Source organism: Osmerus mordax, chromosome 23 (genome assembly GCF_038355195.1).
Source record: "Osmerus mordax isolate fOsmMor3 chromosome 23, fOsmMor3.pri, whole genome shotgun sequence".
NCBI lineage: Eukaryota > Metazoa > Chordata > Actinopteri > Osmeriformes > Osmeridae > Osmerus > Osmerus mordax.
In genome coordinates, this window is record NC_090072.1 from 2,040,835 (window position 1) to 2,055,552 (window position 14,718).

The 14,718-nt window shown below is 45.1% G+C and overlaps 2 protein-coding genes and 1 long non-coding RNA gene across 4 annotated transcripts in view; 2 read left to right on the top strand and 1 right to left on the bottom strand.

Moving 5' to 3' along the window:
- The window catches only part of col4a6 (collagen, type IV, alpha 6), a 73,714-nt gene extending 73,120 nt beyond the window's left edge, over positions 1 to 594 (top strand). For both annotated transcript variants that reach the window (XM_067261268.1, XM_067261269.1), the window contains exon 45: positions 320 to 594. In XM_067261268.1, coding sequence (XP_067117369.1) covers positions 320 to 580 — 261 coding nt within the window. In that variant the 3' untranslated portion in view covers positions 581 to 594. The remainder of the gene's footprint in view (positions 1 to 319) is intronic.
- A 3,197-nt stretch (positions 595 to 3,791) lies between these two features.
- ankrd46b (ankyrin repeat domain 46b) lies at positions 3,792 to 6,996 on the top strand. Its single transcript, XM_067261279.1, has 4 exons — positions 3,792 to 3,871; positions 5,669 to 6,011; positions 6,268 to 6,426; positions 6,707 to 6,996. Exons 2-4 carry the CDS (start codon positions 5,701 to 5,703, stop codon positions 6,921 to 6,923), a joined length of 687 nt encoding a protein of 228 aa, XP_067117380.1. The 5' UTR covers positions 3,792 to 3,871; positions 5,669 to 5,700; the 3' UTR covers positions 6,924 to 6,996.
- Positions 6,997 to 9,015: 2,019 nt separating this feature from the next.
- LOC136967483 (uncharacterized) lies at positions 9,016 to 11,059 on the bottom strand. The gene is made up of 2 exons (XR_010879499.1): positions 10,499 to 11,059; positions 9,016 to 10,361 (listed from the first exon to the last, which is right to left on the bottom strand). It is a non-coding gene; the product is annotated as an uncharacterized lncRNA (long non-coding RNA).
- Between the last annotated feature and the right edge of the window lie 3,659 nt (positions 11,060 to 14,718).

Genomic DNA, 14,718 nt, shown 5'->3' on the forward strand with positions numbered 1-14,718 from the left:
CCTCCACCCCCCCTCTCCACTTCCTCCTCCCTTCCCTTCCCCTCCTCTCCTCCACCCCCCCTCATCTCGTCCACCCCCCCTCCTCTCCTCCACCCCCCCTCTTCACTTCCTCCCCCCTGTCCCCTCCCCTCCTCTCCTCCACCCCCCCTCTCCACTTCCTCCCCCCTGTCCCCTCCTGTCCTCCACCCCCCCTCTCCACTTCCTCCCCCCTGTCCCCTCCCCTCCTCTCCTCCACCCCCCCTCTCCACTTCCTCCTCCCTTCCTTTCCCCTCCTCTCCTCCACCCCCCCTCCTCTCCTCCACCCCCTTCCTCCCCCCAGCACACGGCGGCGGGTGCGGAGGGCGGTGGCCAGTCCCTGGTGTCCCCGGGCTCCTGCCTGGAGGACTTCCGGGCCACGCCCTTCATCGAGTGCAACGGCGCCAAAGGCACGTGCCACTACTTCGCCAACAAGTACAGCTTCTGGCTGACCACCGTGGACCCCGACCGGCAGTTTGAGCACTCCACCACCCCCGACACCCTGAAGGGAGGCCTGGAGAGGTCAAGGGTCAGCCGCTGTCAGGTCTGCAGCAAGCTCCTGTGAGGGAGGAAGAGGAGGAGGAGGGTCGTTAGGGCTGGAGGAGGAGGAGGAGGAGGGTCGTGAGGGCTGGAGGAGGAGGAGGAGGAGGAGGGTCGTGAGGGCTGGAGGAGGAGGAGGAGGAGGGTCGTGAGGGCTGGAGGAGGAGGAGGGGAGGAGGAGGAGAAGAGGAGGAGGAGGATGTGTGAGAGACTGGTGCATCGAATGAGGAGGAGGTGGTATGCCCCGGAGAGATAAGGAGGAGGTGGTATGCCCCGGAGAGATAAGGAGGAGGTGGTATGCCCCTGAGAGATAAGGAGAGAGAGAGGGATGACGAGGCGATAGGAAATACAAACAATGACTGAATATGCACCCCTCTCCTTCACGTGGGCTAAGGTTAGCTCCGGGAAGAGAGAGAGAGTTGTGGAGGAGGGAAAGATAGAGGGGTGATGGTTGGATTGTTAAACACTAGATTATCGTTGAACGTGGTGCTATTACCTTTTTGTTGTTGTTCTGTGTCTCTTTGTTTTTTTTTTGTTTTTTTTTCGCTTATTATTTCTTTTCATTTTTCGTTTTCGAATTATTGTTCCCGGCTACCTCTGGGAATGTGTGCACCCAAACCCACACCTACCCCAACCCCTACCCCCACCCCCTACCATACCCCACTAGGCACTGATCCAGCCCCTATATGTCCGGGCTTCTGTACAGAACTCAAAACCCCATATGGAGCCTTAGATGTGTTCTGTCTGAACTGAAATGGTTCTCCCTGGAACCATGTTCCACAGAGCCTTCCACTCAAGAACAACTCACCACAACGTTTCACGAGCGTGTCTTCGACAAAACCATATGACGTACTCCATGACACAGTGTCTGTGATGGGTAGAGCTTGCCTGTGTGCTACAGTGTCAACACTCTCACCCTCGTAGTTCACTTTGCGGTGCTATGACCTCCCTGGAGGTCAGCTTTAGAGTCCCTTCCCCCTCATCGGGAGGTTGAAAGGTGAAGCCCTCTTTTCATGGGGTCAAAGGTCGAACGTCGACCATGACAGCAGCGACCCTGGTCTGCCGGGGCTTCTGCTGCGGACGGATCTGGATGTGTAGGTGAGCGTGTTGCACTGACGCGGACTATCCGCACAGGTGAGACTCCTCCAGACTTCTTTATGTCTCACCTGCCCACTTCCCCTCAAGTTTTTACTTAGTCACCGTAGCAACGGCCTGCAAACCTGGTAGGGCTCCGCTGACTGTCATTCAAGCACACACACAGACACATACCCACACACACACACACTCTTACCATCAACGACTGGCCCCACTGGCTGGTCTCTGAGGCCCAACGGAGTGGTCAGAACTCTAGAACACTCGAGAAGACGTCGAGCATTCTAGAAGCCGAGGACGCTAAACGGCCAGGTGATTTGAAGCGCTGCTCCCTCGTTGACATCATTGTCGTCAGCGTGGCTGACCGGTCTCACTGACAAACCTCCGCTACCTCTTTTCCCCCTTAAGAACCTGTTGTGACCAAAATGTGGGTTTCCAAAGCCTACCCTCTATCCTATACTAGAGACAAATTGACCTGATAGGAAGGAGTACACACACATACACACACACACACCTGCGCTAGAATGTTTTATTATTGTACATATGCTTATGACACATCACATCATGTCATTTTACAGAGCAACACCTGTTTAGGAAGCATAAGTGACCTTTAACCTCTGATCTGGGACCAGGTATGTTATCAGGTATATATTCACCTCTGTTATCTGTAAAACGTGTGGAATGGGGGTGGTCTGATCTCAGATCTGTCCTTAAGGTTGTTTATATTCTGATTGGACGGTATTAGATGTACAAGGTGCTGGGTGTCTCTCGTTTAACCACTATGACCACTATGTGAAGCACACAGAAAACCTCTCTCAGTTTCTGGTAGTCTTACATGTACACAACCCAGACTATTTCTTTTTTTTTTTCGTCTTTATCTCTCTCTCTCGCTCTTTGTAATCTAGACTGTAATTATATTACTTCACTTTATCTGTATCCTGGTTCTTTAAAGATATTTGATGAATATTTGTTGTTTTACTGAACTTTTGTTGTTTTTGTTTATTTCGGAGGGGGGGGGGGGGGGACTGATTCTATGGTAGAAAAGAAATGTATCCATCAATGATTATTCCAATAACACAAAGAAAGGTGGAAATACTTTGTTTTTTGAGGGGTATTTTTGACATTATCCTCTTGATTTCACCATTTCAGAGAAACCTGACAAAATACAAAAGGGTGAATATTAATAATTTCAAATGTGCTCTACGTAAACGCTGTGGAAAAACAAGTGCCTGTAGAGTCAGATTGAATATACAGTCTCCTCAAAGAGGAGACTGCGCACCAACAGGTCTGAAATGTGTATTTCTGTGTTCACGCTATGAAATAAAGTATTGAAACTAAATGATTTTCTAGAATATGTTGCATATGAGTGAGATGATGGATGTGAACCAATCTGCAAATCTAGCCTGTGTGATTATGGATGAAATTATTTTCCGTAGAGAAACGACTATATTCAGATTGTAGTTTGCTGTGCTGAATAACTGATGAGAGAACATTAAAGTTGAACATTTAGGTGATTTTGTTGACTCTTTCATTTGTGAACTTACAGCAGTAATGACGACAGAATAATATTTTAAGTCTAATTTTATCCTTAGTACATACATCATTGTAAACTTTAATATTACTACAGTCGTGGCCATAAGTTTTGGCAATGACAAATATTGTGTTTTGCAACGTTTGCTGGTTCAGTATTTGAGGAAACATTTTTCACGTTTCTATAGAATACTGGAATACAATAAGGCACATTTCATATATTTTTTAGCTTTTTTGGGGCAAAAAAAAACCATATATGCAAATACTCCCCTCTTTTACAGCAGTCAATCTGCTCTTAAAATCCAATAAGAATGATAGAGTGATTTCACCTGGCTAGAACTAGTTCAGACTTTCCCCTGTGCTGATGATATGACTTAACTAGTGAAATTATGTTAGCAGTCATTTTATGCCAAGGCCCAGCAAGCTTTGCAAACACAAAATGTATGTCACTCCCAATACTTGTGGCCACGTCTGTAGTTTTGTGGCGCATCTATGGATCTAACGGATATGAGAAATCAGGACAGGCGTCTCGACAAATCACAGATATCACAGCCACGTAAAATAACGTGATGACGTAGTAAAAGCGTCGACGACGTCCCAGCTGAACGTATCCAGGGATCCTTCACCATCAAAACAAAACAGCCTTCTGGAAAGCGGACTCATATTTTTCATCTGAATTGGGAAACATCAACAGGTAATGATTATTTGAAGAATGCATGAGTGCTTTAAGGGTCGTCTCTCGGCTTTTGCAGTGCAAGATTCATTGCCAAATGCTTGTGACAGGCTGAATAGGTAGACGTGCTATCAACGTGTGTTGTATGGCCAGCTAGCTAGTGCTAGCTAGCTACATAGTCTAGCTACTAAAACTCAACGTTAGAGCTTTTTTATTTTTTATAATTTAACTGCATATTATTTAGAGTTAGTAGGTGGCAGCTATGTGTTAACTATCGTAGCCTCGGTTCTGTTTGCCTTCATGCAAGCTAGTGGTAGTCACTCCCGTGAGCTTTTCCTGGGCCTAATTTGTAGTATTCTACGTTTTCGATCCAACAAATGAACAAGTTTTCTGAAAGCACGTAGTCTATCTTGTTGTCCAGTCCAATGATGGAGGAAGAGCATGTAATCCTGATAGTTAATATGACCTTTTAACTCCAGTAAGTTCACGACTTGGGTACTAGCAGAATTTGCAAGGGTCTTTAAACTTTCTGTCTGAGAAAATGTCAGGTTGATCCACGAGACATTTCAAGTTCAAGTATTTTATTGTCAGATGCACAGAACAACACAGGGTCAGACTGGGCACTGAGAATTCTTAGGACAAGACAACGCAAAGCAACCTGGCATAACATAACATATAATGACAATGTAAATGTAAATGACAATGTAAATAGAAGTACACAGAACATAGATTACATCTATGATAAGCTAAAATATAGTAAACCTCCTAAGATATCATACAAATAATATACAACATTTAAAATAGTATACTAAACCTCTAAATACACATAATACACATAATAACCTATACTAACCTTATAAACCTATACTAACCTAAGACAAGTGAAGTACAATAGTGCAATATTGCTGATAGTGCAACCAGTAGCTGAAAGTGACAGTGTGTGTAAAGTGACTAGTGAGTAGTGTATCAGTGTCCATATCAATGTCCATTCAGAAGCCTGATGGCCCTTGGAAAGAAACTATTCTCCAGTCTGCGTGTGCGAGACCGAATGGATCGGTATCGCCTGACAGAAGACTCTTAGAATCCTGCCAGCTTTCCTGAGGCATCGTGTGTGGTAGGTGTCCTGTAGGGCTGGGAGCTTCCTGACAATGATGAACTCAGCAGAACGGACCACACTACGTAGCGCCTTGCGGTCCCTGTCTGTGCAGCTCCCATACCACACTGTGATGCAACCAGTCAGAATGCTCTTTATAGTGTATCTGTAGAAGTTAGTGAGTATGACTGAGTCCATGAGTACCTGTCAACTACATGCAAGTTGGCCTGAGACTACATTTACGGTCTAATAAATTATACCATTGTCTCCTGACAGCACTATACATACAGCAAGCAGTTGTTTGTAAATCAGACAACAATAAAACAAACTTGGGCAACATCTGAATGTCTCCCTCTTTCTCTTCCAACCTCTTCTCCTCCAAACTTTTTCTCTCCCGCTCACCTCCCTTCTCTCCCTCCTCTTTCTCTACCCCCTTCTCCCTCTCCTCCCCCTCTCTTCCACCCCCTTCTCCCCCTCCTCTCCTCCCTCTCTGCCCCCTCTCTTCTCTACCCTCTCCTCCCTCTCTTCCCCCTCTCTTCTCTACCCTCTCCTCCCTCTCTTCCCCCTCTCTTCTCTACCCTCTCCTCCCTCTCTTCCCCCTCTCTTCTCTACCCTCTTCCCCCTCTCTTCTCCACCCCTGCTCCCTCTCTTCTCCGCCCCCTCTCTTCCCTCTCCTCCCCCTCTCTTCCCTCTCCTCCCCCCTCCCTCCTCCCCTCTCCCCCCAGGTACGCTGGAATTCTCCGACAGCCACTCGGACATGTCCTATGTGTTCATCACGGACTCGTCTCAGAGCAGCGTCCCCCTGCTGCAGGCCTGCGTGGACGGGGACCTGCCCTTCGCCAAGCGGCTGCTGGAGACGGGCTGCGACCCCAACATCCGGGACAGCCGGGGCCGCACCGGGCTGCACCTGGCCGCCGCCCGCGGCAACGTGGACATCTGCCGCTTCCTGCACAAGTTCGGGGCGGATCTGCTGGCGACGGATTACCAGGGCAACACGGCGCTGCACCTGTGCGGCCACGTGGACACCATCCAGTTCCTGGTGTCCAACGGGCTGAAGATAGACATCTGGTGAGGGGGGGGTGAAGAGGGGTAATGTCTGGATCCAGGGTCCTCTATGTTCGAATGGGTGCGAATCGATCTTACCGAAGAACTTCAAGCACCAAATCTCCTTCATGCCGTTTTTTATGCCGATAGGTTCACAACTGCAAACGACAGATAGAATAGGCATACTCTTTAGCATATTAATGTCCTTATCTACCTTCTACACCTGTCACGTGCAGCCAGACATGACGTGTTTCTGTGTGTGTGTGTTCATCATCTTCAGTAACCACAACGGGTCGACGCCGCTGGTGCTGGCGAAGAGGCGGGGCGTGAACAAGGACGCCATCCGCCTGCTGGAGGGGCTGGAGGAGCAGGAGCTGAAGGGCTTCAACAGGGGTGCCCACGCCAAGCTGGAGACCATGCAGCTGGCCGAGAGCGAGAGGTGAGGGGGGGGGGAGAGAGAGATGTGATGAGAGGAGGAACGTGAGGGGGGAGGGGAGGGAGAGAGATGTGATGAGAGGAGGAACGTAGGAGAGGGATAGGTGAGGTGGTGAGAGGAGGGGTGGGGGAGAGGAGGGTTGGAGGAGAGGTGGTGTGTAGGATGGGAGAGAAGGAGTGTGGATGACTTTGGACAAGGATCGTGACAAGTGGCCATGTTTCTCCTCCCTCACACTTCTCCGTTCTAACCCTAACCCCTCCCCTTCTCCTTCCCTCCCCTCCAGTGCGATGGAGAGCCACTCCCTGCTGAACCCCAGCCTGCAGAGCAGCGAGGGGGTGCTGTCCAGCTTCAGGACCACGTGGCAGGAGTTTGTGGAGGACCTGGGGTTCTGGAGGGTCCTGCTGCTGCTGGTGGTCATCGCCCTGCTGTCCCTGGGCATCGCCTACTACGTCAGCGGGGTGCTGCCCTTCTCCGCCAGCCAGCTGGAGCTGGTGCACTGAGGGAGGAGGAGGGAGGGATGAAGAGGAAGAGAGGAGGAGAGGGATGGGGACCAGAGTTGGGTTCGGGATGTTAGCGAGGGGATGCTGCTCGTGAGGACGGAGGAGTGAGGACAGAGGGGTGAGGACGGAGGGGTGAGGACGGAGGGGTGAGGGCGGAGGGGTGAGGACAGAGGGGTGAGGACGGAGGGGTGAGGATAAAAGAGAGGGGAGGGAGCAGAAGAGAGGAGGGAGGGAGGGGTTATGGTATTGGACCAGAGTCTCGGTCGGCAAGCTAGCAAAGTGGTGTTGCTCCTCTGGATGGAGGAGAGAGGGACTCTGAAATGAGAAGATTTTTGTACTGGGCCAAGATTGTTTGTAAAGGTGGATGACAGTGAGGAGGTTAGAGGATGACATTACATTTATATACACACACACTCTCTCATACACACACACACACACACTCTACATATCTCTCACACACACACATGGTGTTGATTCCTCACCTACTTGCGTTGTCCCTTACACTAACTTCCTCTTACATGCAAAAAAACACATTCACACACTAACAGCATCATTTCCGCAAATGGCTCCCTCCTTTCCTCCAGTTTTGCACAGTAAATATTCCTTAAATGTGTCTACATTTTCAAGCAGCTTTTTTTAATGTTATTCCCCCCCCCCCCCCCCCCCCCCCATGGCCAGTTTTGAATGCTACTGTACATACAGGGGCCCAGTCAGTGTTCAGAGACTGGAGGTTATTCTGTTCTGTAGTGTGGGTGTCAGACATGCACCACAGATGGGCCCCCTCAGCCACACCTTTTCTGGAAGAAACAGACACCCGTATCAAATTACAAGTTGTGACCTTTGTAGCATACCTTAACGTCTAAGTCAGTGTGTCGTATTAGCACGCCTACAACAGCTACGGTAGAGTCAAGTTTGTTTGATTCCCGAAGGACTCCAGTTGTTTTTGGATTGATTTTCTTCTTCTGGTCACCGTCACAAATGAAGTGCCCATCATTGTCCCCCAGTGCTCTGTTCTGTTACAAGCTGAACACTGCTGAAATGTGTTTAAAATGTGTAATACATTGAATTGCTTTCTTGAAACAATTTATCATAGTAATAGCTTGAGGGCATGATAAAATGTTTATATAATGTATGCAACACCTGCCCTAACAGTTAAGCCTTTTGTTTGCTTAAGTCCTGTTCTGCGAAGGTTGTCATAGTAACAACATCATGCCACCAGATGAGTCATAGTGTGAACTGTAACTTGCAGGGCCGCACTGAGAAATTTGAGACGCTAGCAGCTGTTCCTCCCTCCAGAGGAAAATGCCTTTACATCTCTCCAAAATAACTCTCAAAATGTTTGTATCGACATTACAGACTGTAATAGCTTTTAGTCTTGAAGCTTACGATATAAACAGCAGGTTTTTTTTGTGTAAAAAAAAGTGTATTCCCAGTCTGTAGTTTCAGATCTCCCTGCGAGGAGACGAGACCCGTCATGTCCAACAGTGAGTAGGGTGTGGTCTGCTTTGCTGTGTGCCTGCAGACAGGTCTTTCTCCCCCCACCTCACCAGCCTTCCTGTTTCTGCTGTGTGACTCAGCACGCCTCGTACCTTGCTGTCCAACATCATGGGGGGAAATGTTGCTAAATGTATCAAATACAAGACCAAGTCTCATGGAGATTATTCCAAGTGTTCTGTTGTACTTTAGTTTAGTTTTGTTGTATTCCCTGTAATGTTATGTAAACCAATGTATGTTTGGTTTTCCAGCCCTGTTGCTTAAGTACGTTAAATAACATTTGACGTTTGATTTCGTGTTAAAATTAATAAATCATGTATGATTCAACTGTCATTGCACCTGTGTTTGTGTCTCATGACTCAGAACCTGTTTTGTCCTGACTCTTGTCCTCCATCTTATCTTGAGTTGCTCAGACCATCAAAATGGAGGTTGTTTATATGACCCAGATAGCCAAAGTAGGCATGGGTTTTCTTAAGTCACTGTAGTGTACTTTTGTGATGGTGATTGTACTTATTAAATTGCCAGTGATTAAGCTAACAAATCGTTCTCAGACACCAATAGTGAAGTAACAGTTGTAATGATTGACTAAAGGGACAGGTGCCACTTAAATATTTATTAATATAAATATAGAAACATTTGAAACTACTACTATAAATAACATTTTGAAGAAATTTGAAATGACAGTCATGGAAAAAAAAAGTACAAAAGTCACTTCAAGAGGCCTCCTTACTCAAGAGCTCAATTTGAGAGAGCTTGATTTGACACATTTACATGTATTCATTTAGCAGACACTTTTATCCAAAGCAATTTCCAAGAGAGAGCTTTACAAAAGTGCATTGGTCACTGATCATAACAACGAGATAGCCTCAAAACATGAAGTTGTGAAAAGCAAATACGTGCCAAAAGGAAGAACCATAAGAGCATGTAGTTAAACAAGTTACAATTGAAACAACATGAAGTCAGATGGCTTGGGCAAGGCACTTCACCGTAGTTCACAGCAATGTCACAGACAGCTTGATTTGCTGTCTGTGACATTGCTTGTAAAAAGTGCTATACTAATACATAGCGAAACCAAGACCACGCGAGAATCAATCTTGCCAAGCACCAAGTTTGTTTGTTCCTTTGTGCTTGAACCACAGTGGTTTGGACCAATCAGTGTCTCGTGAGGAACTACTGGCAGTTTGGGATGAGGTTGAAGTTAGCCCGTGATGGATGGTGATTGACAGATGGCTCATCCAATCACCTGCCAAGTATTCTTTTGAAAGTGCCTGCTTTTCACAGTTTCTAAGGATGGCTTCCCAGATTAATATGTGTAACAGACCATCTGGAGGGTTAGGATAGGCCACTGTGGCGGGGCGGGTGCCTCCTTAGATACGCCCCTAGATACGCCCCTGGTCTGGCTACCCAGAGGCTGAGGAAGTGGATCCTTGGATGTGTGGCATCAGTATGGATCGATAGGTTCCACAGAACTGGAGTTTTCCCCTCCCTGTGATTCATTCTTGATTGGAGCGTCATTCTGGTCGGGAACTTGTTCATAACGAACCTCTGGATTGCTCTCCACTTGAATAGGGTTGGAGAGTGGTGCATCTTGGATTCTACGGTCCACAGCTAATATTTGATCCTTGGAAATACATCCATATCGTAAAAGGAGGCAAACAATTACACAACCGATGACGATCAGGATTAAGATTATACTCAACACTATACTCAACACTGTACTGGCCGGATGTGTTGAACCATCAGGTGGCATTGTTTTTACCCTGACCTGAAGTTGAAATGCAATTTTCAGCAGTGTATCTCTTGTCTCTTTATACATTCCGGTGACGAAGATGACATATGTCCCGTGGTCGGAGTGGTTTATGTTGGTGATGGTGATGGAGAAACGTCCATCAACGCCCTGAAATGTCAGGAATGCCCTTCCCTGCAACACAGTGCCAGCGTTACCTGAAATACAATATTTTGAAAAGATGTTTTAAAACGTGTTGCTAAACGTTGCAGTGGTCGTCGACCAACGGTCGGAGTAAAATATAGCCCACTAATTGATATTTATAAACGGACACTTAAAACACATTCTGTTATACCTGCAGTCTTCGGTATTTGGCCAAGTTTTTCAAGAGAGCCATTGACTAGCAGCTTATGCAGATGCACTTGGATGTCAGTCCGTCCGTTAGTATCTTCGTAGAACGTGAACACTCCGACCTCTCCCTCTACTACATTTACTATGCTGTTAAAGGGGGCCAACATTTCCAACTTTATCACTTCCACGACTTTCTTCTCAATGCCACACATCACTTCGTAGACACCGCGGTGATTGTAGTCAGCCTCGTGTAAAGTTATGACATGGTCGCTTATTTTTACCTTATCCTTGTACATTTCTGTTGGTTTGCCATTTTCAACAACTGATGCCTCGATATCGTCACCATAAAGTTCCGTCGATGTCCTCGTATAGTTCACCACGCAGTCAGGTTTTAATTTATCGGTTAACTTTACCGTTCCGTTAACAGTTCCATAACGATTTACAGGTGAAAGTGATGTGCACCCGAGGGCCAAAAATGTGAGGAAGTTAGCTAATGGTGCAACTTGCATTGTAGGTAGAAACATTCTCCAAATGCGTGCCTGTCCTTGTTCAATTCCCGTAAGATGGTAAACTAGAGAGGATACAATTTCTGGGGAAATTGTAGGGTGTGCTTGCTTGCGTCGGTTGCACAGGGGTCTGTATATTTTATATAAAAATGCATCGGGCCTACTTATTATTTATAAAGATTACATAGATTTAAAAGCATCTTTTTTTTGCTGCTCATTTACAACTCAAAATATGAGTGAAGTGTAGAATGAAATATGATGTCTTCTCATTTCCCCTGCAAGAGGCAGCTGACAGGCTGAATCAAAACGAATACATTTGGCAGACCGGTGTACAAATGGACCTAATCTCTATGACTTAAACGTCCTTTTAAGTTGTCCCTTCTCGTGATATTTTCAGGCATTTAGACTACTCATATTGCATTCATTCATTAATAAAGAACCCCCTTTTAAGATTATTGTACGACTTTACCGGCAGAAGATAGAATCGCGATTCAAACAGTACCATCTGCTAACTGAAAATATGCCCCCAAAAACGTAAATAAGCTTGACATTTATTTAGTGGAAAATAGCTCATTCATAAAAAGCTCACTGGTAGCGATCATTGTCAGTAACAACTCAAAATGCGATATAGCCCTGTGTGGAGAAGCTGCCCCGGTAAATTCTACTACTACAGTACAGTACTAGACTACTGCTGTGTTCGTCTTGATAGCGATTGCGTTGGTTGAATTTGATTAAACGTTCCGTTGTACGGTTTAGGCTGAAATTAATTATTTTCATGAACAGATTGACAAAGTTTAGGCTGTGGCAATGAAGTTCAGGTTAGTAGTCAGATAGTTTCCCTACTGAAAGACTTTTGAGTAAGGGGAGTGCCGAACATGTTCTGTTGCCGTTTGACTTAAACAGCTGAGGAGTTGTTGTTAGCTACTCACACTAGTGTCTCGGGTACAGTAGGCTACAGCGTTGCAGTGAGCTACACTGGTTTGAAACCACAGGTAATGGTAATTTCACCAACAAATCGTTTACTAATGTCAGAATAAATCCTACAACGAAAATGTATATGTGAGGAATGTTTATTTTAACGATTGAAAACAGATACATCATAGACCACTGTAGTATGTGTTGCCCGGGCAACACAGGCTAATGTCATGATGCTAATATGTCAGTGAAATAGTAGACTACTGTTTCCGAAAGTAGATGTACTTCCTTAATAATATCAGCTTATATTGTACATTACACATCACAATTGTGTGTCATATCACAAAGTAAAATGAGTAAATATTTATCACCCTGGCCTCTTTGTTTGTGGCGTTTCTGCAGCTGCCTTGCAGTAAAGCTATAGTTAGCCTAGCTATCCCCCAAGTTAACAGATGCGAAACGAATGTTCTGCCAAAGGTAGTCACGCGTGTTTTCGTGACATTATTGCAGACCGGTGTAAAAATTGACCTAATCTCTATGATTTAAACGTCATTTTAAGTTTTTCTCTTCTCATGATATTTTCAGGCATTTAGCCTACTCATATTGCATTCATTCATGAATAAACAACCCCTTTGAAGATTATTCTACGACGTTACCCGGCAGTAGTAGATGGAATCGCAATTCAAACGGTACCATCTGCTAACTGAAAATATGCCCCCCAAAACGTAAATAAGCTTGACATTTATTTAGTGGAAAATTGCTCATTCATAAAAAGCTCACTGGTAGCGATCATTGTCAGTAACAACGCAAAATGCGATATAGCCCTGTGTTGAGAAGCTGCCCCGGTAAATTGTACTACCACGGTACAGTACTAGACTACTGCTGTGTTCGTCTTGGTAGCGATTGCCTTGGTTGAATTGGATTTAACGTTCCGTTGTACGGTTTAGGCTGAAATTAATTATTGTCATGAACAGATTGACAACGTTTAGGCTGTGGCAATGAAGTTCAGGTTAGTAGTTAGATAGACTTTTGATTTAAGTAAGGGGAGTGCCGAACATTTTCTGTCGCCGTTTGACTTCCTAAACAGCTGTGTACTGTAGCTAGATGTTTTTGTAGTGTGTCTCGCGTAAGCTACAGCGTTGCAGTGAGCTACACTGGTTTGAAACCACAGGTAATGGTAATTTCACCAACAAATCGTTTTCTAATGTCAGAATAAATCCTACAACGAAAATGTATATGTGAGGAATGTTTATTTTAACGATTGAAAACAGATAACGCTACATCATAGACCACTGTAGTATGTGTTGCCCGGGAAACACAGGCTAATGTCATGATGCTAATACTTCAGTGAAATAGTAGACTACTGTTTCCGAAAGTAGATGTACTTCCTTAATAATATCAGCTTATATTGTACATTACACATCACAATTGTGTGTCATATCACAAAGTAAAATGAGTAAATAGTTATCACCCTGGCCTCTTTTCTTGTGGCGTTTCTGCAGCTGCCTTGCAGTAAAGCTATAGTTAGCCTAGCTATCCCCCAAGTTAACAGATGTGAAACGAATGTTCTGGCAAAGGTAGTCACGCGTGTTTTCGTGACGTTAGTGACGCAGTGACGTTAGTAACGTCAGTGACTGTGGCTAGCAAATTAGCCACCGTTAGCTTCACTTTTCGCCACAAAAACTTAACTTACGCTTAAACCATGCAACGGAACGTAAATTCCAATAGAAGCAACTCAATCGCTACCAAGACGAAACTTTTGACACCTACGTTGTCTATGTAGGCCAAGTATTTACTGAGTTTTAGGGGGGCAAAAAGAAATAAAAATAATAATAATAATAACTAGAGAGGATACAATTTCTGGGGAAATTGTAGGGTGTGCTTGCTTGCGTCGGTTGCACAGGGGTCTGTATATTTTATATAAAAATGCATCGGGCCTACTTATTATTTATAAAGATTACATAGATTTAAAAGCATCTTTTTTTTGCTGCTCATTTACAACTCAAAATATGAGTGAAGTGTAGAATGAAATATGATGTCTTCTCATTTCCCCTGCAAGAGGCAGCTGACAGGCTGAATCAAAACGAATACATTTGGCAGACCGGTGTACAAATGGACCTAATCTCTATGACTTAAACGTCCTTTTAAGTTGTCCCTTCTCGTGATATTTTCAGGCATTTAGACTACTCATATTGCATTCATTCATTAATAAAGAACCCCCTTTTAAGATTATTGTACGACTTTACCGGCAGAAGATAGAATCGCGATTCAAACAGTACCATCTGCTAACTGAAAATATGCCCCCAAAAACGTAAATAAGCTTGACATTTATTTAGTGGAAAATAGCTCATTCATAAAAAGCTCACTGGTAGCGATCATTGTCAGTAACAACTCAAAATGCGATATAGCCCTGTGTGGAGAAGCTGCCCCGGTAAATTCTACTACTACAGTACAGTACTAGACTACTGCTGTGTTCGTCTTGATAGCGATTGCGTTGGTTGAATTTGATTAAACGTTCCGTTGTACGGTTTAGGCTGAAATTAATTATTTTCATGAACAGATTGACAAAGTTTAGGCTGTGGCAATGAAGTTCAGGTTAGTAGTCAGATAGTTTCCCTACTGAAAGACTTTTGAGTAAGGGGAGTGCCGAACATGTTCTGTTGCCGTTTGACTTAAACAGCTGAGGAGTTGTTGTTAGCTACTCACACTAGTGTCTCGGGTACAGTAGGCTACAGCGTTGCAGTGAGCTACACTGGTTTGAAACCACAGGTAATGGTAATTTCACCAACAAATCGTTTACTAA

Excerpts from the sequence above, each read along its gene's own strand:
- ankrd46b (XM_067261279.1), top strand. The coding sequence starts at position 5,701 with ATGTCCTATGTGTTCATCACGGACTCGTCTCAGAGCAGCGTCCCCCTG. Across the intron at positions 6,012-6,267 it reads GGGCTGAAGATAGACATCTG|TAACCACAACGGGTCGACGC; the intron begins GTGAGGGGGGGG and ends CATCATCTTCAG. Across the intron at positions 6,427-6,706 it reads CAGCTGGCCGAGAGCGAGAG|TGCGATGGAGAGCCACTCCC; the intron begins GTGAGGGGGGGG and ends CCTCCCCTCCAG.